A 21597-nucleotide genomic window follows, 5' to 3' on the forward strand; every position below is an offset into this window, starting at 1 on the left:
GATCTGATCTTAAGATCCCAAAGCTAGTTACATCTGCAAAGGCTCCTTTCCCCAAACAGGTCACATTCATGGGTTCTGAGGCTTAGAACAAGGACGTATCTTTGGGGGGGGGCCACTTTTCACCCCCCTGGAATCATCAAGGCGCCTTACCGCCAAGTCAGAAAGCCCTGCATTTTAGTCACCGCGGGGTTTTGAGGAAATTGCCTTTATTATTTTTGTTTAATTGATTTATTTTGAGAGAGAGAGAGAGTGCCAGGGAGGGGAGGGACAGAGGCAGAGGGAGAGAGAGAGTTCCCAAGCAGGCTCCGCACTGTCAGTGCAGAGCCTGGCGTGGGGCTCGAACTCACAAACCGTGAGATCATGACCTGAGCCGAAACCAAGAGTCGGCTGCTCAGCCAACGAGGCGCCCCTAGGAGGCAACTGCCTTTAGAGTTACCGCCTGGGGATTTGTGCTGCTGGAGTCTTGTTACATGTGTCCCATCATGGTTTTGTGGAAAACAAGACAGTAGTTTGCAATCAAAGGTTTTAATCAGAGAAAAGACGAGAGGTATCGATGCCTCCCAGAGGAGCAAATATTTCGCCCCTCCTTTCTGCATTTCTGTGTTTATTAGGAAACTCTCCCAAAACACAGGAAGTCCAGAAGTTTCATAACCGACTCCATGAACCCGCCGCTCAGATGTAGCAAACTTAACCGCCTGGCCGTATTTGCACCTGAGGCTTTTAAAAAAATTATTGCAACAGAAATAAACTAGAACTCGGGGCGCCTGGGGGGCTCAGTCGGTTGAGCGGCCAAGTTCGGCTCAGGTCATGATCTCGCGGTCTGTGAGTTCGAGCCCCGCGTCGGGCTCTGTGCGGACGGCTCGGAGCCTGGAGCCTGTTTCAGATTCTGCGTCTCCCTCTCTCTCTGCTCCTTCCCTACTCACACTCTGTCTCTTCCAAAAATAAATATTTAAACAATTTTTTCAATTAAAAAAATAAGAAAATAGAACAAATACAGCTTGAAGCCCCATCTCACCCCTCCCTCACCCCACGCCCTTCCCTCCGTTCCCAGAGGACCACCCCGAGGTTGGAATAGGCATGCTTTCCATCCAGATGTCCCCAATCTTTCCTACACCGTTCGAGGTCCATAAATAACGCAGGTGAGTTCGCGTGGCTTCAAACCACATAGATCACGTTGCGTGGCGACTTGCTTTTTTCACCCCGCACCTTTGCAAATGTCGCCCTGGTCCGCTGGGTGGGTGTGTCCGCCGTCCATCGCCAGACACGCGGGGGGGGGGGGGGGCCCCTCGCTTCCCGGGTGCGAGACCCCTCCGGGTCACATTCACGGGCGGAGCGGCTGGGCTCCAGGGCGACCCTCCTCGGCTTACACCAGATGCCGGTGCCCCCCACCCCCACAGGACAGGGATGCTCTGCCTGCTACTCACTGTGTCCCCAGACGCCAGGACCCCTGCACGGCAGGCTCCTGAGTGGTCTAGAAGGCGTGTCGTCCCCTGTCCTGTCCACTGGCTTCTCTGAGCCTTTTCCCCCCAGAGGGGCTCCAGCCACAGCCCCTCTGCACAGGTGCAGGTGCCCAGGAGGGGAGCTCCCCAGTTTCGGGTGCAGGCCCCCAAGGTTGAGGGAAGCTTCCAGCCAGGCTCCTCCGCCCATCCTGCGACCGCCGCCGCCTCTGGGCGCCTGTGTGGGGAAACTGCTAATTGACTTCACCCTTGTGAAAAATGTTAACAAATTGCAAATGACCTCTTAGACAAATTTAGAAGCCAGAAGTCTGCTGCTAACTGGGCCTCCCTCCTCTGTCGTTAGCTTTTATGTTGGATCCACAAACAATTAAAAAATAACCACAAGCCCAGAGGTCCTCTTCTCTAATTAGCTCTAAGAGTCCTGCCAGAGAGAGAGAGAGAGCTGCGCCTCAATTACCGCCCTTCCTCCCGGCTAGTTAGAAAAGACAGGCCCTCAGGCCAAGGGGCGACAATTAAGAACGAGGCGGCTGTGGGGGTGAGGAGGGAAGTGGGCATCGCCGTGTGCCCTTGGGGCTCACGCCTCCCAGCCAGCTCCTTCGTCCTACCCTACGCGGCGGCCGGTGGCCCCAGGTTGGAGGGTCCTCTGCCCGGGAAAGGCTCAGAGCTGTAACCCCCAAAGGGGACCGGGGACCACACGAGCCAGGATCACCCGTGGGGTGGGGTAAAATGCAGATGCCCGGGCCCCCGTCCTGGTGGGTCAGAGTGTCTGACAGCGGGACTCAGGCATCTGTACTTTGTTGCTGATGTTTATTTATTTATTGTTAGAGAGAGAGCACGCACACAGGAGGGGCAGAGAGAGAGGGAAAGAGAGAGAGAATCCGGAGCAAAGCCCGATGCGGGGCTCGAACTCACAAACCGTGAGATCGTGACCTGAGCCGAGATCAAGAGTGGGACGCTTAACCGGCTGAGCCCCCCAGACGCCCCCATGGGCATCTGTACTTTGAATAAACTCCCTGGGTGATTCTTACTGGCCTTCAAGATTAGGGTCTGTGCCCTCAATGGGATTGAAACGCGTTCTGTGACACACAGCCCAGGCCCCGTCTTCCTGCTCCGGGGCAGCTGGCTACGGCCGGACTTCCGTGGGCCCAGGCACTCTGGCCTTCGTGAGCCCCTTCCTCCACACGAAAAAAGTATTATAATAATTAAAACTATGTTACGGCCGTGCTGATTTTAAAAGAAATTAAACCATGTTCGTGGGTCCCTAACAGTGTCCTAGGGCCTCGGTTCCGGGCCTCCTGGCCCAGGGGACAGCTTGGCCCTGCCTTTTCCCTCAGGCCCGTCCAAAGCCTTCCTCCTCCGAGGGAGTTTCCTCTCCTCCCCCACCCCTTCCGGGGGAGCAGAGGTGAAGGCAGGGAGGAGCATGGAGAGCCAGCCTCCAAGTCCGAAGTCTCCACCCTCAACACAAGGTTCTCCTGCTCCTGGGTGGAGGGATCTGACCACATCACCTAGGATCTCTGTGGGCCGCCCTTTCTCCGTCTCAAGTGGGGTCAACACCCCGTCCTCCCGGGTCAGAAGACAAGGTGTGAGGTCATCAGTAGAGAGTTCTTTGAGCTCTTGGGAAGAGAGCTGCCAGGTATTGTTATTCAGGAGGAGGCACAGGGCGCGGGGCTACGGTGTCACCCGCCTGCAGAGGCCTGGCAGGTACAGGGAAGCCGGCACTGGGTGAGGCAGTAGGGAGCGGTAGGGTCTGTGTCAAACTGGAGCACAGACCTGGTCTAAGGGCAGCGGGCTACCGATACGTGGGAATGTGGGCCCAGCGTTGCCACTACCAGACAATCTAATGCCTCATTCAGGAAGGCCAGGCGTTTGGATTAAAAACAACCACAGGGGCGCCTGGGTGGCTCAGCCGGTTAAACGTCCGACTTCGGCTCAGGTCACGATCTCTCGGTCCGTGAGTTCGAGCCCCGCGTCGGGCTCCGTGCTGATGGCTCGGAGCCCGGAGCCTGCTTCCGATTCTGTGTCTCCCTCTCTCTCTGCCCCTCCCCCATTCATGCTCTGTCTCTCTCTGTCTCAAAAATAAATAAACATTAAAAAAAAATTGCACTTAAAAAAAAAACAACAACTCTTCTTTTTAAATGTTTGTGCATTTTTTGAGAGACAGAGAGACAGAGCATGAGCAGGGGAAGGACAGAGAGAGAGGGAGACAGAGAGAATCCCAAGCAGGCTCCGCACTGCCCGGGCAGAGCCAGATGCGGGGCTCGAAACCCACGAACCGCGAGATCATGACCTGAGCTGAGACCGCGGGTCCGATGCTTAACCAACTGAGCCACCCAGGTGCCCCTGTCAACCGGTTCACCAGTGAAACGGGGAGTGACATAACCCCCGTTCCTGTCTCTGGTGAGGTTTTTATAACGATGACGCAGAGCGGTCCCTGGCACGAGGTGCAGCGTGGGAGGGAGGCGTCATGGCTCTCAAGACCGCAGGAGGGATCCGGGGTGATGGGCGGTTTTCTATCTTGCCTGCGTGGTGGGTACGTGAGCCTCTACGTGTGATGAGATGGCATAGAAACCAATACACAAAAGAGCAGGAATAAATGCGGGGAATCTGAATAAGGTGGATGCACAGTCTCCATGTCAACATCCTGGGTGTGATTTCGTTCTTCTGCTTTGCAAGACGTTACCATCGAGGGAACTGGGTAAGGGGTACATGTGATCTCTGTTTTATTTCTTACAACTGCCTGTGGACCTACAACCGTCTCGATAAAATTTTTAATTAAGGGAAAAAAAGCAAAAAAGGGGCGCCTGGGTGGCTCAGTCGGTTGAGTGTCCGACTCTTGATTTCAGCTCAGGTCATGATCGCCCGGTTCGTGAGTTCGAGTGCCCCATCGGGCTCTGAGCTGACAGCGCGGAGCCTGCTTGGGATCCTCTCTCTCCTTCTCTCTCTGCCCTCCCCCACTCTCTCTCTCTCTCTCTCAAAATAAATAAATAAACATTTAAAAAAAAAAACTTAAAAAGCCAAAATAGGGATTCAGCCGTGGCTTTGGTACCGTGTAGGCAAAGTTAGCCAGAATCGCTCGTTCGAACAGTGATACAACCGTAGGCACAGTGAGGTGCTCAGTAGACGGTCCCTGAAGTCACTCGGCCGTCAGACCCGAGCCCATTCAGGAAGCCTCGGGTACGGAGGAGAAAGGAAGGCACCCCAGCCCAGAAGCGTGCCGCCGGGCCCTGTCTGAGAGCTCAAGCCCCCAGCTGGGGCTCCTTAGACGGTGTCACCGGCCGCGTCCCTGGTGGCTTGGGTCTTGATTTAGAGCCTCTGACAGAAGCCCAGCCCTGCAGCCTCTTCCCGCCTCCCGAGGCAGACCTTGCAGCCCGTCCCCCGGCCGCGGCCCGTCCCGGAGGCCCCTGTCTACTCCTTGCGCCCTCGAGGCCGTGCGGGTGCCAGTGCCCGCGCCCGCCCCGCCCCCCGGGGGCAGCAGACGCTGGCATATTAGAGATGGATTTTAATTTCATTGTAACAAAATAGCTGTCTCCACCGGAGGAAGCATCAAGCGCCAAAGAAGGACCGGTTTTGAGCCGAATCACGTTGAACAGACCTCCGCGCTGTCATTGATTTTCCAGGAAGAAAAAAATTGCCTCTGGCTACTAAACCGAATTAGTAGTCACTGATGACCAATTATTTTAGCCCGCTGTGAACGGAGAGCCGGTACTAAAATCCGGTTTGTCAGACCCAAGGCTCCCTTCTCAAACACCTTTCAACAAATGTGTACCTGAAGAGTCCCTCAGAAGGTTCCTGCAGCTTCCTCTCTTCCGCCAAGTTCTCCGGCTGCACAAAGTTTTAATGAGCACCAAAGATCAAGGTGGGCTGCCTTGAAAGGGGCCCCCTAATCCGCAGAGCGCTCTTTGGCAGAGAGGAGCCGAGCTGGCAAGTCTCGGCTGTCAGCCCCCCATCCCCCCGCACGCACAAAGTGTCAGCCTAATGTTTGCAAATGATAATTTCCATTTCCCTGGTGCCTTCATCCGGGATCAACCCCTGGTCTGGAGTATCAATCGCGGAGCCGCAAAGGTGGGTCGGGTTGAACTAATTTCAAGTTTCTCGCAGGCCCACCCCGAGTCGGGCTGACTGCGTTTCATTTTATTCCCCATTTTCCGCTTTATCACACTGAGTTTTGACACGGTTCTGTTGTTGGCGGAAACGTCGGGGCGGCGGGGGCGACTTCCCTGAGACGTTCCTGCCGGGTCGGGGGCGAACAGCTTGTCGCCGATGGGCACTGCTCAGACGCGGCGGGAATCCTCGGGACCACCCGTGAAGGCCTGAGGTTCCGGGGACGGGGCCACCAAGGCTCAGGACCCACCGGCCTTCTCTGCGCAGAGGGAACACCCTCCGGGGCGGCAAGGTGTAGGAAAACCATCAGGCCGCCCGGAAAGGCCACGGGACAGCGACGAGTGGATCGCGTGGACCCGCCTCGGGGTCACTGAGCGCACGGCCCAACCGTCAGGGGGCAGGCTCTTTAGAGCCCGGATGGGGAACCTGGACGGGGGCCCCCAGCTCTGGCACCTGGCCGCTCCCTGTCAGTGAGCAAACCCGGGCAAGTTGCCTGATTTATCCGAGCCTCACTTTCCCCAGGTGAAAGCGGGAACGTTCTTCCTCGCTTTCCGAGTCCTGAGGGATCAGTGGGAATGCGGCTGGAGTGCTCGGTAGCGGGCCTGGTATAGTACGTGCTCATTAAAACCGGAGGTGTTTCTGAATCGTTGTCTTCCGATGCCCAGTGCGGGGCCGGGAGGCACGGTGCCGGCCTGATCTGATTCCCTGGCCTTGTTCATGCCAACCCCCGACCCCTCTGTCCAGAGCCTCCCTGCTTCACTTCAGCTACCTTCTACTCATCCTCAAAGATCCAGCAAAAGGCTCAGAGAGGGAGCGTCCGACTCTTGATTTCGGCTCGGGTCATGATCTCACGGTTGGTGGGTTTGAGCCCCGCGTGGGGCTCTAGGCTGGCAGCATGGAACCTGCTTGGAATTCTCTCTCTCTCTCTCTCTCTCTCTGCCCCTCCTGCCCTCAAAATCAATAAAGAAACTAAAAAAAAAAAAAAAAGGCTCAGAGAGCCAGAGACGACTTTCCTCCTCTCATGCCCTTGCTGAGTTAAGTTGCTCTGAGCTCCAATTGGCTCTTAGGGTCGCAGAGCCCACGGGCCCCCCACACAAATGCCATCCTCACTGGCTGCGTGGTCTTGGGCGAGACAGTGACCTTCTCGGAGCCTCAGATTTCCCACCTTGAAACAGAAATAGCAGCATCTGTCTCTAGAGGGGTCGTGCTGAGGATTGAAGCCGCAGGCAGAAGTGGGGGCTGTGATGATTGTCGTTATTTCTGCTGCGTGTCGTGTCCCTGCCTTTCGGAGAGGAGATCGCCCACGCTGCTCGTTAGTGGAGCCCACTCGTGCTTCTGGCTGGGTCAAGTGGATGAACGGACAAAGGAGTAAGCGAACGCAGGGCTGAGATCTCATTCATGGGATGTGTCGTCCTTCCTCCCCTGAGTGGTCTTGGGTCCTCAAACCTACCCCCGCGGCAACAGTTGTGAAGCGTGGCTGTCGTCGTGCCTCTCCCTCTCTCCTCTTGCTCAGGAACCATCCATAGCTCCCTAGTACCTTCACGAAGACCTTCCTCTGTTATGACTCCTGCCTTGGCTATTTCCTCCCCAGTCTGTCGCCTTAGTTTCTTTTCTTTTCTTTTTCTTTTTTAAAATTTTTTTAGTGTTTTCTATTCAAACAGCTTTATTGGGGTGTAATTTATAGACACTGAGATGGCTCAGGTACCCATTGGATGAATTTTGACAACACAGCCGGAGGCGGGGTGCCCGGTTGGCTCAGTCGGTACGGCATCTAACTCTTGATCTCGGGGGTCGAGAGTTCGAGCCCCATGTTGGGTATAAGGACCACTTAAAAAAAACGTATACACCTGGGTGTTCAATGAAACCACAGCACATTTCCATGACCTCCCAAGTCCCCGGAACCCCCTTCCCTGCCTCCAGGAGGACCCCGCTGGGGCCCGGCCCCCTGGGTCCGCTCTCCGTCTGCAGGCGGCCCCCTGGCAGACCCCTTCAGCCTCTGCGCAAATCGACTGGCATTTCCTCGGCTGTAGCCGGAGGGCAGGGGTCCGGGCTTTGCTGGCGGAATGTGCTGTGTGACCCTGGATCAGCCATTTGACCTCTCTGGGTGTGGGCGTCCCCACTCCCACCTTTCCCAGCTCATTTAGTGAGGATAAATAATTAAGACCTTCTGTGGGCACCCCCTCCAGCTTCTGAAAAGAGAGCCGCAGATAGGGTATAGCTGTAATTGTGACCACAGGGGCTCTCAGCCTGTGGCAAAAATCATTCATTTTGGGGTGGAAAAAACGCCTTTTGTTATTATGATTATAAAGAACCACATTGACTTTTAAAAAAGGCTGAGCATGTTTTAAAGTAGCAGCAAAAAGCAGTCGCAGAAGAAAACGAGGAAAATAGCTCCTTACGAGGCACCCTCGAAGGGTCAGGGACCCCGGAGAATGCTGAAACTGCCTCACAGCCCGGGCACCGCTGGGCCCTTGGCAGCCGCCTCCCGGTCCCCCGAGGCTGCTCGTGGGGAGTTCTGGTGCCATGGCCTCAGGGGATGGGGGGTGGGCTTGGACCCGTCACCCCCATTACTGGCTGTGTGGCCCTGGCTGGGTCACCTAACCTCTCAGACTTGGAATTCCGCCTTCCTTCCTTCCTTCCTTCCTTCCTTCTTTCCTTCCTTCCTTGCCTCCCTCCCTCCTTCCTTCCTTCCTTCCTTCCTTCCTTCCTTCCTTCCCTCCCTCCCTCCTTCCTTCCCTCCCTCCCTCCCTCCCTCCTTCCTTCCTTCCTTCCTTCCCTCCTTCCTTCCTTCCCTCCTTCCTTCCTTCCTTCCTTCCTTCCTTCCCTCTCTCCTTCCTTCCTTCCTTCCTTCCTTCCTTCCTTCCTTCCCTCCTTCCTTCCTTCCCTCCCTCCTTCCTTCCTTCCTTCCTTCCCTCCTTCCTTCCTTCCTTCCTTCCTTCCTTCCTTCCTTCCCTCCCTCCCTCCTTCCTTCCTTCCTTCCCTCCCTCCCTCCTTCCCTCCCCCCTTCCTTCCTTCCTTCCTTCCTTCCTTCCCTCCCTCCCTCCCTCCCTCCTTCCTTCCTTCCTTTCCTCCCTCCCTCCCTCCCCTCCCCTCCCCTTCCCTCCCCTCCTCCCTCCCTCCCTCCCTTTCTTGTCTTTTCTATATTATTCATTGCACAAGAGTCCCATAAGCAGTAAGTCGACTGCCCCACCCCCTGTGCCTGCCGCCAGCCCCGCACCCTTCCAGGCCTTTCTCCACCTGTCCACACCTGTGTGGATGTGCATGGACGTGTATGCATGCCTCTTTCTCCCCCGACTTGTGTTTTTACACTTCCCGTAGGTCTCGGAGATCTTCCCGGGTCATTACACATGTGGCCGCTTCATCCTCTTTGGCAGCTATGTAATATTTCCTAATAAAGGTGCCGATAGTTCTACCAATGTGACCAGCGCAGGCGACAAGTGGGAGCCGCAGGGGAACTCTGCAATGTCCATGTCATGTTCAGACTCCGAGGGTCGACTTCTCCCCCGCCCGGCTCCTTTTCCCGGTGAGATCCCAGCCTACAGAGGCTCAAACTCACGAACCGTGAGATCATGACCTGAGCCAAAACCAAGAGTCGGATGCTTAACTGATTGAGCCCCCCAGGTGCCCCATGATTTGGGAAACTTTTTTATACAAAGTCTGAAAAGCCTTGGAATATTGTTGATAGCAAAGCTGTGAGAGCCCGAAGACCGGGCCCAGTGCTCACAGCTCTCTTGATGTTTTAGGCACTTCAGTCAACCTTGAGGTTTTAAACTTTTTTTTTTTTTGATGTGTATTTATTTTTGAGAGAAAGACAGAGCACAAGCAGGGGAGGGGCAGAGAGAGAGGGAGACACAGAATCCGAAGCAGGCTCCGGGCTCCGAGCCGTCAGCCCAGAGCCCGATGCGGGGCTCGAACTCACAAGCTGTGAGATCACAACCTGAGCTGAAGTCTGGCGCTTAACCAACTGAGCCACCCAGGCGCCCCATGGTCTTTTCATCTTCTCGAGAGGACCTTCCACAGAGCCAAAGTTCTTCATTTTGAGGGGGTCTCATTTAATTTTTTTTTTAATGTTTATTTTTGACAGAGAGAGAGCGACAGGGCATGAGTGGGGGGAGGGGCAGAGAGAGAGGGAGACACAGAATCTGAAACAGTCTCCAGGCTCTGAGCTGTCAGCACAGAGCCCGACGCGGGGCTCGAACTCACAGACTGCAAGATCATGACCTGGGCCGAAGTCAGACGCTCAACCGACTGAGCCACCCAGGTGCCCCAAGGGGGGGTCCATTTATAATTTTGTTTTCTCTTACGGATCATGCTTTTGATGCCAAGTCCAAGAACCCCGCACCAAGCGTGGCCTGAGCTCCTGACAGTTTCCTCCTACGTGTTCTTCAGAAAGTTTTATTGGTTTACAGTGAACTCCACGATCCATTTTGAGTTAATTCTTGCAGAAGGTATGAGACTTAGGTGGAGGGTTGTTTACGTCCCGTTGTTTCCACGCTATTTGTTTAAAAAGACCTCTCTTCCTCCACTGAGAGGCAATTCCCGGGGCGCCTGGGTGGCTCAGTCAGTTGAGCGTCCGACTTCGGCTCAGGTCATGATCTCACGGTTCGTGGGTTCGAGCCCCGCGTCGGGCTCTGCGCTGACAGCTCGGAGCCCGGAGCCTGCTTCGGACTCTGGGTCTCCCTCTCTGCCCCTCCCCTGCTCTCTGTCTCCCTCTCAAAAATAAAAAAAATAAAAAATAAGTGTTAAAGACTTAAAAAAAGAGAAAGGCAATTTCCATCAATTTACTGCCTTTATCCTTATACCTTCTATCTAAGCCTAACTTCTAGTACCCCGAGCTGCGAAAAAGTGTATCTCCTGGCATCGTGCCCGATCTTTCTTTCTCTGACTCGCCTCCCCTCTTCAATGCCACAAACAATTACTGTGAGCAGCGCCATTGGACACGAATCATTCCTGCCCTCGCGGTGTTGGCCTTCAGTGGCCGAGGCCGGTCCCAAACCCGCGAACCAATGAACCGGTGCGCTTGTGCGAGGGAGGGCACCCGGCGAGGGCCGACCAAGGCCGGGCTGTCGCCCAAGGCCCCCTGAGGAGGTGACCCAACGGCTGAGCCTGGAAGGCACAGGAGAAGCTGAGCGCGTGCCAAGTGCGGGGACCCCGTGGCCCCGATCTAGGCTGACGGTGAGGGGATCCGATTCAGGTCCTGACAAGCCTCTCCGCCTTTTTATCCAAGTTAATGAGCCAGAGCGGACACGGCCCGAACCTGCTCCCCCAGCCAGCCGGGCTGGGGCCGCCAGGGGCCCCCGAACCAGTCTCTGGCTCCGAGCCCCTCCCTGCCTCTTTCGCAGGTAATAACCACTGGCCAGAGGAGGACGACGACACAAAGCCGGTCAGCCTGGGCTGCGGGCGGGCCTCGAAGGAGGCTCTCGGTGATGTATGCAGTGGGGGCTGCTGGGAAGATAGCTCTTCTGCTGTGAATGGCCTCTTGGGGTAGATACTGGGAGATTACGCATCTCGTGTCATTAGAAAGCACGGCCATAAATTAGGCGGCTCAGAAGCATGGGGCGTGTAATAATTAAGCAATAAAAGTCACCACAGGGGTAAAGGAAGCAGAAAACAAAGAGCCACTGTTCGTAGAAACACTGGTGGCTGCTCTGTAAAGAGACCTCTGAGCTCGAGTGGCATTTCAAAGCCGCTGAACCTCTGCTCAGATAGAGTCCCCGCTCGTTCCAGTCGCAAGGAGGTCTGTGTCCTGGGGAGTGAGGTTACACCAGGAAAACAGACGGATGGGGGTGGCTGGGTGGGGATTTAGGGCCCGGGCCCAGGGCCCAACTCTGTAACCATCTCTGGGGCCCCCAAATCCCAAACCTGGAGGGGCCCCACGGGGAGTGGAGCTGGTTGGGTAAAGAGGCAATAGGGCAGGGAGAGGGGTGTGGCCAAATGACACCAGATACTCCCCTCCGGCCAATCGTTGCTACACAAGCAGACGGGCCGCGTGGTCAGACTCACCCATTTCCAAGACAGTCTTGAAGGCTGGTTTATTGTGTAAAATTTCCCAACGTTGAAATGTCGACCATACTTTTAAAGTCTTTTAAGACTGCCGTGCAAACCAAACCAAACACCAAGCCAGAGAGGCTTGACGTTTGCCGTCTTGGGCCCTTGGCCACGCGATCCTGCGGTGGGGGGGGAGCGGGGGTGGTGGGGGAAATCTCTTCTTGATGCTTCCATTTCTGCACCCCCTGGGCTGTGGGAAGATCGGAGCCTTTCCGGGGTGCTTGCATTTTCAGAAGTGCAAGGAGGCGGGGCGCCTGGGTGGCTCGGTCGGTTGAGCGTCCGACTTCGGCTCAGGTCACGATCTCGCGGTCCGTGAGTTCGAGCCCCGCGTCGGGCTGTGTGCTGACAGCTCAGAGCTTGGAGTCTGCTTCGGATTCTGTGTCTCCCTCTCTCTTTGCCCCTCCCCTGCTCATGCTCTGTCTCTCTCTGTCTCAAAAATAAATAAAAACATTAAAGGAAATTAATTAAAAAAGTGCAAGGAGGCAAGCCGTGGATCCTCCCCCCAGACAAAATGTCTATACACACCGGCTCAGAAATTACTGACCACAGCTTCTTGGGACTTAGGGGGCTAAGACTTAAGCCTGAAGTGTGGGTCCTGGACCGCAGCACCTGTGGCCACTCCAGACCTACTGATCCAGAACGTGCCTGTAACAAGAGCCCCCAGTGATCCAGGCGCACAGGACAACGGCCACAACGCTGCTCTGTGGCTCCTTCAGCAGTAAAAAAAACCCTGTGATTTCCAGTCTTGGGACCTACCCTAGACACCACTCGTCATCCGCACAGCAGTCTCTGGTGGTGTTTCCAAGGGTGAGCTGAGGAACCCCTGAGTAGTAGTTCCCCGGGGCTGCCATGAGCATTTGCACATTTATGAATCTTATCTCGAGATGCTAACTACCTCTGCAAAAGCCCTTTGTCCAAATAAAGTCATAGTCACGGTTGCTGGGGATTAGGATGGAAACACATCACTTTGAGGCCCACTACTCAGCCCTCGTCACCCGCATCAGAACTATTTCCTGGGGCACCTGGGTGGCGCAGTCGGTTAAGCGTCCGACTTCAGCCAGGTCACGATCTCGCGGTCCGTGAGTTCGAGCCCCGCGTCAGGCTCTGGGCTGATGGCTTGGAGCCTAGACCCTGTTTCCGATTCTGTGTCTCCCTCTTTCTCTGCCCCTCCCCCGTTCATGCTCTGTCTTTCTCTGTCCCAAAAATAAATAAAAAACGTTGAAAAAAAAATTTAAAAAAAAGAACTATTTCCTGTATCTGCTAAAAATGCGATTTCTTGCTACTCCCCCCACCTCTGGGTTCAGAACCTCTGGGAATTGGGCCCAGGTGATTCTTTTTTTTTTTTAATGTTTATTTATTTATTTTTAAGAGAGAGAGAGAGAGAGAGAGTCCCAATCAGCCTCCACTAGATGCAGAGCCCAACACAGGGCTTGAACTCACGAACGGCAAGACAACGCCCTGAGCCCAGATCAAGAGTCAGGCACGTAACCAACTGAGCCACCCAGGTGCCCCTGGGCCCAGGTGACTCTTATGCACCAAAAAATCTGAGACTCTCTGGCCCAGGGAAACGGAATTATCAGCTCAGACGTGAGCGGTAGAAAAGCTGGCCAGGATTGTTCACCATCAAAAGGAAGGTCAGAAAGTCATGACGGGGAAAGCAATGAGCGGGACTCACTCTTTCTTCTTCTTTTTCTCTTTTTACCTATTATGAAAAATTTCCACCATACACCAAAGCATAGCCAATAGTGTAATACGGCCCCATGATCCACTCTCGTCACGCAGGTTCAACCATTATCTGTACAGCCTGCCATCCGTGTCGACCTTTTCACTTTATTTTTGTAATGGATTCTATTTTTTGTGGAAGTTCCTCTTTATTTAATTTTTAAAGTTTATTTATTTATTTTGAGAGAGGGAGAGAGACAATCCCAAGCAGGGTCCTCACCGTCATGCAGAGCCGGTCATGAGGCTCGAAGTCACGAACCGTGAGATCACGACCTGAGCTGAAATCGGGAGTCGGATGCTTAACAGACTGAGCCACCCAGGCACCCCTGGAGGTTCCCTTTAGAAAAATTTTTTTAACGTTTATTTATTATTGAGAGACAGAGAGAGACAGAGCATGAGCAGGGGAGGGGCAGAGAGAGAGGGAGACACAGAATCCCAAGCAGGCTCCAGGCTCCGAGCCGTCAGCGCAGAGCCCGGCGCGGGGCTCGAACTCACGAGCTGTGAGTTCATGACCTGAGCGGAAGTCGGACGCCCAACCGACTGAGCCACGCAGGCGCCCCCGAGGGGGTAAAGGTTTTACGCCGTACTACTTCCTGCAAAAGGAAGAAGAGTCTTCGTGCAGAACGGGGCTCAATTAGAGGCGCCTGCGTGGCTCAGTCGGGTTGAGCGTCCGACTTCCGCTCAGGTCATGATCTCACGGCTCGTGAGTTCGAGCCCCGTGTCGGGCTCTGTGCGGACAGCTCGGAGCCTGGAGCCTGCTCTCAATTCTGTGTCTCCCTCTCTCTCTCTGCCCCTCCCCCCCTTGCACTCTGTCTCTCTCTGTCTCTCAAAAATAAACATTAAAAAGAAAAATTAAAAAAAAAAAAAAAAAGAACTGGGCTCAATTGTGAATAGAGCACAGGTGGGGCTTTATAGCTGGGGAGCAGGGTGTGGGGGTCAGGGAAAGAAAGCTGCTAAGGGGACACATCCAGGACAGGGGGACGCTTGCTGAACCCAGCTGGCGGGATTCTTGGTGAGGGCAGGCCAAGGTGATCAGATACGAAGGCAGGGACGGGGTAGGGGACGGATTCACAGATTCTTTATGAAGAATGGCTTCAGCCGCCCAAGGACAAGGCCTCGTTGAAAAAAAAGGCTCTAGGAAGCCTGTCTAGAGGGTCTCTGTCACCGTGTCCCAGCCCACAGCCCCGAAGGTCAGGTGGGCGCCCTCGGTGGAGAGAAAGCAGAGGGGACCGCTGGCCTGCCCAGACCTCGAGCCTGCCTGCCCTTTGTCCCTGCAGGCCTTCTACCCCTTTCTTTGACCTGCTGCAGCACCGGTATCAGCAGCTCTGGGTGCAGGAACAAAAGGCCACCCAGAAAGCCATTAAACTGGAGAAAAAGCACAAGGTAAGTGCACCCCCCAGAGTGGCGAGGCCCCTGTTGGGGCGGGAGCAGAGGGAGGGGCTGGCCCGGCAAAGCTTCGAGATGGACATTCGTGCACCTTTGTCCCTGGGGTCTGGGGGGGTGGCAGTCAAGCCGCCTGGTGCCACTGGCTGCAGGGATCTTGGTGACGGTCACGCCCAAGCCCTTCTCAAGCCCTGAGAGTGGAAGGTTCCGGCCCCGGCCCTGCCTCTGTGTCAGACTCGCGGGTCTCCCGACTCTCAGCGGGGGAACTCCTTCCACTAAACCTCCCCACGGCTTTGCACATCGGGAGATCTGATTTCGAACGAATCTGGCAGAAACGCGCCCGGTTTTACCTGTAAAGAAAAGGCTAGTAAGGCAGGCTGCCATAAAGAGCACATTTTATTACTCTTTAGGAATACGCTTTGGGGGCGTGTGGCTGGCTCAGTCGGAAGAGTGTGCGACTCTTGATCTCGGGGTTGTGAGTTCGATCCCACGTTGGGGGTCGGGATTACTTAAATACATAATTTTTAAAAAAAAAAAAAGGAATACAGTTTGTTTCACATGAAGCTGATGGATAGGCCACACGCTGGACCCCTTCCCGTACATCACGTACCTCGTTTCATTGATGTTTGACAAAAGTCCCTGACGTGGGTGTCATTCCTGCTTCCTGGGCACGCAAATTGAGCCCCGGGGAGGCGGTGCCTGCGCAGGGAAACTGAGGCTGAGGACAGAACCGTGTCCTAACGCTGCCAGTTGCTAACGGTGTGTGAGCTGCAGCCGATCCAGGCTGAGGTTCACGCAGCGCTACACAGATTTCATTAGAAACGCGACCTTAGTGTCTCTGGTTGTTACGGCAATCGCGGCCAGTCCGGTCCCTACGCCCAGCTCGGTGCAGACAGCTGGGCCGAGCGCACACCTGTGTTCCTGCGTCCTCTCTCCTGAGCAGCCCGTGAGGCTGGGCTCTCTGTGTGGGGAAACTTAGGCTCCGAGGGATTGAGAGCCAGGCCTGGACCTGGGTGTGTCCAGCCCCAGAGTCTTGGCTTTTTTTTTTTTTTTAATTAAAAAAAATTTGTTTAATGTTTATTTATTTTTGAGAGAGAGAGAGAGAAAGAGACAGCTCATGAGTAGGGGAGGGACAGAGAGAGAGGGAGACACAGATTCCGAAGCAGGCTCCAGGCTCTGAGCTGTCAGCACAGAGCCCGACGCAGGACTCGAACTCACGAACTGTGAGATCATGACCCGAGCCGAAGTCGGACGCTTAACCGACTGGGCCACCCAGGCGCCCCTTAATTTTTTTTTAATGTTTATTTACTTTTGAGAGAGAGAGAGAGACAGACCAAGCACGAGCAGGAGAGGGGCAGAGAGAGAGGGAAACACAGAATCCCAAGCAGGCTCCAGGCTCTGGGCTGTCAGCACAGAGCCCGACGCGGGGCTCAAAGGCACGAACCACACGATCATGACCTGAGCAGAAGTCGGACGCTCAACCGACTGCCGGCTCCTTTGATGGCGAGGTCCTGCTCTTGCTGATTAAGGGAGTGCCCATCATGGAGTTCAGCAACGGGGCAAAGATGTTCTAGAACCGACCTGGGGACTGGAAGAGTCTTACCAAGAATTCTGGCGTCTTCAGGCCAGGCCAGGAGAGGCACCGAGGGACAGAGGGCGCCAGTCTCCCCAGCCCCGTGGCGGGCTGCCAGGGCCCCTCCCGCGCTGTTCTTGTCATCGGTAGAGTAAGAGACACCAGCTCATTAAAAAGCAGAATGCCGTAATAACATTTTAAAAGCAGCCCATGACTAGTTTATTCGTTAATGGCTCAAGAAAAGAGTCAACGTACTATGATAACGACCAGTTTCAGAGGGAGCCCTGCCATGACAGACTGCTTTATAGCTCCAATTTGGTCGTGGTTTTTAATTAGCGGCAATTTCACGGCAACTCAGAGTGTTGCGAATCCGTGGCAAACCAAGCTCCCATCGTCTGACTCTAGAGACGGCCGGTGGCCAGTGCCCCTCCTTGTTCAGCAGAGCACCCCACTAATGCGACGGCTCCACCCCAAGCACTGGTGGGGACCCGGGGTGCTCCGGGGCCGAGGGTCCAAGTTCCCTCACTGGGCGAAAAAGACCCTTAGTCGGAGGGTCCCGGTCCCCTCATTGGGCAAAAAATCGGTCAGCTCAGATGAGGGCCTGCCATGCCGTGCCTGGTGCATAGAAGGCACTGGGAAAACACTTGTGGAAACAGCCCCAGGGTTCTCTTCCTGTTCCAAGGATCTCTTGCTGTACGTTGTCTAACAACCGGCTGTAAACACCCAGATCGACAAACCCTCGGGCTGCTGTCGGGGTTGATAAACCACGTATTGGGGTAGGGTGATAAGATGGCTAGTCTGGGAGGCCAAGTTGCTGCCATCCGAGGGGAAGCCTGTCTCCCTCCAGCACCTAAGGATGTCCTGGGGTTTTGATGGCGGTCACCTCCAACGAAATTCTCGGCAACAGCTTCCGTTTTAGCGGGTCATCATCCCGGCCCCTCTACTCAAAGCTGAACTCAGCAGATTCTACAACTGACCCTGTCTGCCTGGCATCAGTGACCCGTTTCCAGTGGAGACCCTTTTCCATTTAGAAAGGTGCAGCGGGGTGCCTGCGTCCCTCCAATTCTGAAGGCCGGCTCAGTCGCTCCTGGCTGGACAGCCTCTCTGCTTTGGTCTGCGGATACTTTCAGAACCGTTCTAGAAGGTGGAGAAGGCAGCCGATCCAAAGGGCTTCTACGTTATCCACCGACACGTTCGATAAGATTATTACAAACGGTTGACAAAATACACCGGTAAACGGGGTTCGGTGGGGTGGTGGCATCTCCCGCGACATCCGGCTTTGCTTTTATCGTCTGTCGGCCGCACCTGTCATGCGCCTCACGTCACAGCCGCGGATCGGCTGCGGTAGGAGCGGAAAGTTCATCAGATTCTGCCATCAGAACAGACGGGACGCGGTGCTGGTGGCCCCCAGGGCAGATCCGGACTTTGCGGGCCTGGAAGTTTCTACACGTTGGAGGTCCTACTCAAGGGGAGTGGGAGATACCAGCTTCCAGTTACGAGACGAGCGAGTCGCGGGCAGAAAAGAGACAGCACCGGGGATACGGCCAGTGCCGAGGTGATAGCGTGTGGTGCCAGACGGAAGCTGCCCTCGTGGCGAGCACTTGTCACATCTCTGTGTTGTACACCCGAAACCAACCTAACATCGTGTGTCACCTGGACTTCAATTAAAAAAAAAAAAAAAAAAGAGGGGCGCCTGGGCGGCTCAGTCGGTTGAGCGTCCGTCTTCGGCTCGGGTCACGATCTCACTGCTCGTGGGTTCGAGCCCCGCACCGGGCTCTGTGCTGACGGCCCGGAGCCCGGAGCCTGCTTCGGAATCTGCGTCTCCCTCTGTCTCTGCCCCTCCCCCACTCATGCTCACTCGCTCTGTCAAAAATAAATAAAAACAGGTTCTAAAATTTTTTTTTTTAAAAAGGAAAGGAAAGAAAAAGTGCACAAAACATATTAGTGTAACAAGTCTTAGAGAAACAGAGCCCACGAGTGGGCCTCTCCAGGGCCTTAGTGGGGACCCTATCCCACGAGGGTCCCCAGAGCTCACGCCATGGCAGGTCACGGGAAGTTTACCTCCGCACGAAGCAGCCCTGCCAGTTTTAGGGCCAAAGCAGAAGATCAGAACAACACGCTCGTGGCCCCCAGCGGTCCCACAGTCCACTGAGCAGAGCGGGTGCCGTGAAGTCAGACTGGGAGGACCGTGAGCCGGGGGTCTGCAGCACAAGGAATGCCAGCCCTCTGCCCTCGCCCCCCACCCCGTCCTCACAGCCCACGCTCCTCCAGGGAAGCACCCAGTTCCGCATCTCTCTGGCCTGCAGGTGATCCTGGGGAAGCTGTATGAGACCCGGAGCAGTCAGCTGCGAAAGTACAAGCCGCCCGTGAAGCTGGACGCCCTCTGGCATATGCCTCAATTCCAGAAGGTCAGTCTCACCTCCACCTGCCCCTTCCCGCCCCGAGGGCGGATGCCCCTCACTTTGGCGGGTCCTCACCTGTCTGCTAGGCAGTGAGAGTCTGTGGGCTTCTAACCATTGATTGGCATAATAACAGCAACTATTATATATATATATTTTATAATTTTTTTAAAAGTTTATTTAATTATTTTGAGAGAGAGAGTGGGGAGTGGGGAGGGGCAGAGAAAGAGGGAGACAGAGAATCCCAAGCAGGTTCTGCCCTGTCGGCGCAGGGCCTGACGCGGGGCTCGAACCCAAGAACCGTGAGATCCTGACCTGAGCTGAAATCATTCTGCAGACAGGGAGCACGGCCAACGTGGGCTTAAGCGGCAGCCTTGCGCTGGACCCGGGCCGTCTGACCACAGAGCCTGGGTGTCTGTCCCCACAGTGGACACTGTCCCGGCCAAACCCCCCCCCCCCCCCCGCCACCGATGGGGTCGTTGACCCACCACATCCTGCACTGGGGACTTGAGGGGGAGGACGGCCCCTCACCACTGGTGCTAAACCCCCCAGCAAGGTGGCGTCCGTCCCTGGGGGGAGGGGAGCAAATGTCCACTAGGGGCTGACATAAGGGGGTGACACACACCCAGAACGATCTAGCACCCGCCGTGCTCCCGCCTCTGAACTGAACTGGGGTTCGCTAGGCCACGTGGCCCTGTCACACCCAGAGGGGGATTCATCTTCCGAGTCTTTTAGCAGGGGAAGAACGTGAGGGCCGGGGGCATTGTCCACAGGAGATTTGGGGACAGCAGCTTCCGAGCGGCAGGGGAGCTGGCCGTGCCCAACTCGGGCCCCGCGCGAGCCTTTCTAGGGAGCCACAGGGGCACGTGCGGCCCCAGGAAGACAGCTGGACAAAGCCACATTTCTGGCCAGCCCAGGCCACCCGCGGCATTGACTTAAACTGCAATTTAGACAATGAAGGGGCCAGTGGCTTCCTGAGCCTAATGCAATCGAACAGGCTGCTGAGTTCCGCGGAGAAGCCTGCCTGCCCCCCGACGCGGCCTCTTGCGTCCTGCCCAAGTGGCCTCCGTCAGCACATGTCAGTGACCATCCGCCCGCAGCCCGTCAGCCCTCACCGCCCCGCACTCGAACACGACCGGCCGCCGAGCGGGAGATGCCGGGAGGCCCTGCCCGCGTCGCTTTGTGTGTAGCTTCCCCAGCCTGGCCTGGCCGCGCGGCTCAGCTCTGGTCTCTCCGTCTCCCCCAACCTCCTGCCTTTCTAGCCTCGTTTCGCCCCTACTTCTCTCTCCACAGCCTCCGCCCCAGCCCCTCCTTCTGTTGTTTGTCCCCCTTTGCTCTTTCCGCTCTGGTTTTCTCTCTGATTTGCCCTGGGATGCTGCCCCGGGGAGGGACGGGGACCCAGGGCTCCACGGACACGAGACCACCCTCCCCCCACCCCCGCAAACGTCACTCAGCCTCAACCCCCAGCCCCTCGGCTCCGATTTGGAATCTGCCCGTCGCCTCGAGGCAGTAGACAAAGGAGGGCTCGGGCGGTCTTGGCCCAGCGGAGCAGGGAAGGGGCCTCCCCCCCCAGCCCCTCCCCGCGAGGCTGCCGCGTCGGGGGGCGGGTGTGGCGCGCCAGTGTCCCCACGGTGCCCGGCCCAGGGTGGGTGTGCAAGCACAGAAGCGAACGAACAAGTTTCTGTTTTCAAGAGAGGGGACTGGGCTGAGCCGTCCTTCCGTTCTAGACCGTTGTTATGAAACACGGGCGGGAACCACGGGAGGCATCCTGTGATGGTGCCCTTTTGCTCGGGGCCCCACCTCGTGCCAAGTCACGTTCACGGCTCAGTACGCCTCATCTTCAGAACGAGTGCCCCCGACTCCTCCGGGGGCACAGAGCCCCGGGGTGCACAGCGTGTTTGCCATGTTTTCGGGAACGTTCGCGGGGTTCCGGAAGTTCCTCTGGAGCAGGGCTCATCCCTGGGCGCCGCCTTGGACAGCCCCGAAGAGTCCCCAGGCACCCCACCCCAGACTGATGCCTCTTATGGATACAGCGCTCAGAACCCACCCCCTTTGGGGAAATACCTCCAACGAAAAGTATCTCGTAGAAAGGGTGTCCCCATTCCACTGATGTGGAAACTGAGGCTCAGAGGGGCAAAGGAACAGGCCCTGTTTGAAAGGGTCCCAGATTCCATCCAGGGCTGCAGAAGCCTCCTGAGAATCCTTCCCTCGCCCTGACTCCACACCCAGCCCGTGCGTCTTCAGGACGGCAGGGCCCCTCTCTCCCCTTCACAGTATGTATCCTCACTGCAATTAATTAGTTAATTGGGCAATTAGTCGTCCATCTTCCCCAGCAAAATGTGAGCCCCCGAGGACCATGCCTGTTGTGACCCCCACCGCATCCCCAGAGCCCCGCACCCAGTGAGCGATCCGTAAATGTGGAAAGAATGAAGGGGCAGATGAATGAATGAATGAATGAATGCCCAGCGCGGCCCTGAATGGCAGAAGAACTAAAAAGCCTTTCAGAGACCTGAGGAAGGCCCCTTCCCAGCCTGAGCCTCCCGGCGTCCCCCCATCCCTGGCCACCCCCCGACCGGGTCTGGGCTCAGGAGGGCCAGCGCAGGGGCAGGGGCGGTGGGGGCTACGCGGCGTCCTGCGCGAAGCCCCAGGAGGGTCTTTGTGCCTCGTGTCTGTGCCGAGCCACCGCCCCCCCCTCCCCACCCCAGCCCCATTATGAAAGGGAAAAGCGCTTCCAAAAAAGTTGAACCTGTCACAGTGATGGATAACCTAAATGGACTCTCCCCGCTCGCGAACAGATGTCGACGCTGAACCCTGTCAGAAATAATTAAACACCTTTCACATGGAAAAGCAGCAGGCAGGGGCGCCGCGGCCCGCTCCCTGGGCTGGGTCAACGCGGAGCGAGCCGGCTTCCTGC

At 56.1% G+C, this 21597-nt stretch overlaps 1 protein-coding gene across 7 annotated transcripts in view; it reads left to right on the top strand.

The window, feature by feature from the left end:
• Positions 1-21597, top strand: part of CFAP77 (cilia and flagella associated protein 77) — a 129844-nt gene that overhangs the window by 84143 nt on the left and 24104 nt on the right. For all 7 annotated transcript variants that reach the window (XR_007459487.1, XR_007459489.1, XM_049638277.1 and 4 more), the window contains exons 4-5: positions 14606-14711; positions 18591-18692. Coding sequence is in view for 5 of the 7 variants with exons in the window: in XM_049638277.1 (XP_049494234.1) it covers positions 14606-14711; positions 18591-18692 (208 nt within the window). In the remaining 2 variants the exon portion in view is untranslated. The remainder of the gene's footprint in view (positions 1-14605; positions 14712-18590; positions 18693-21597) is intronic.

Source organism: Panthera uncia, chromosome D4 (genome assembly GCF_023721935.1).
Source record: "Panthera uncia isolate 11264 chromosome D4, Puncia_PCG_1.0, whole genome shotgun sequence".
In the NCBI taxonomy this organism is placed as follows: domain Eukaryota; kingdom Metazoa; phylum Chordata; class Mammalia; order Carnivora; family Felidae; genus Panthera; species Panthera uncia.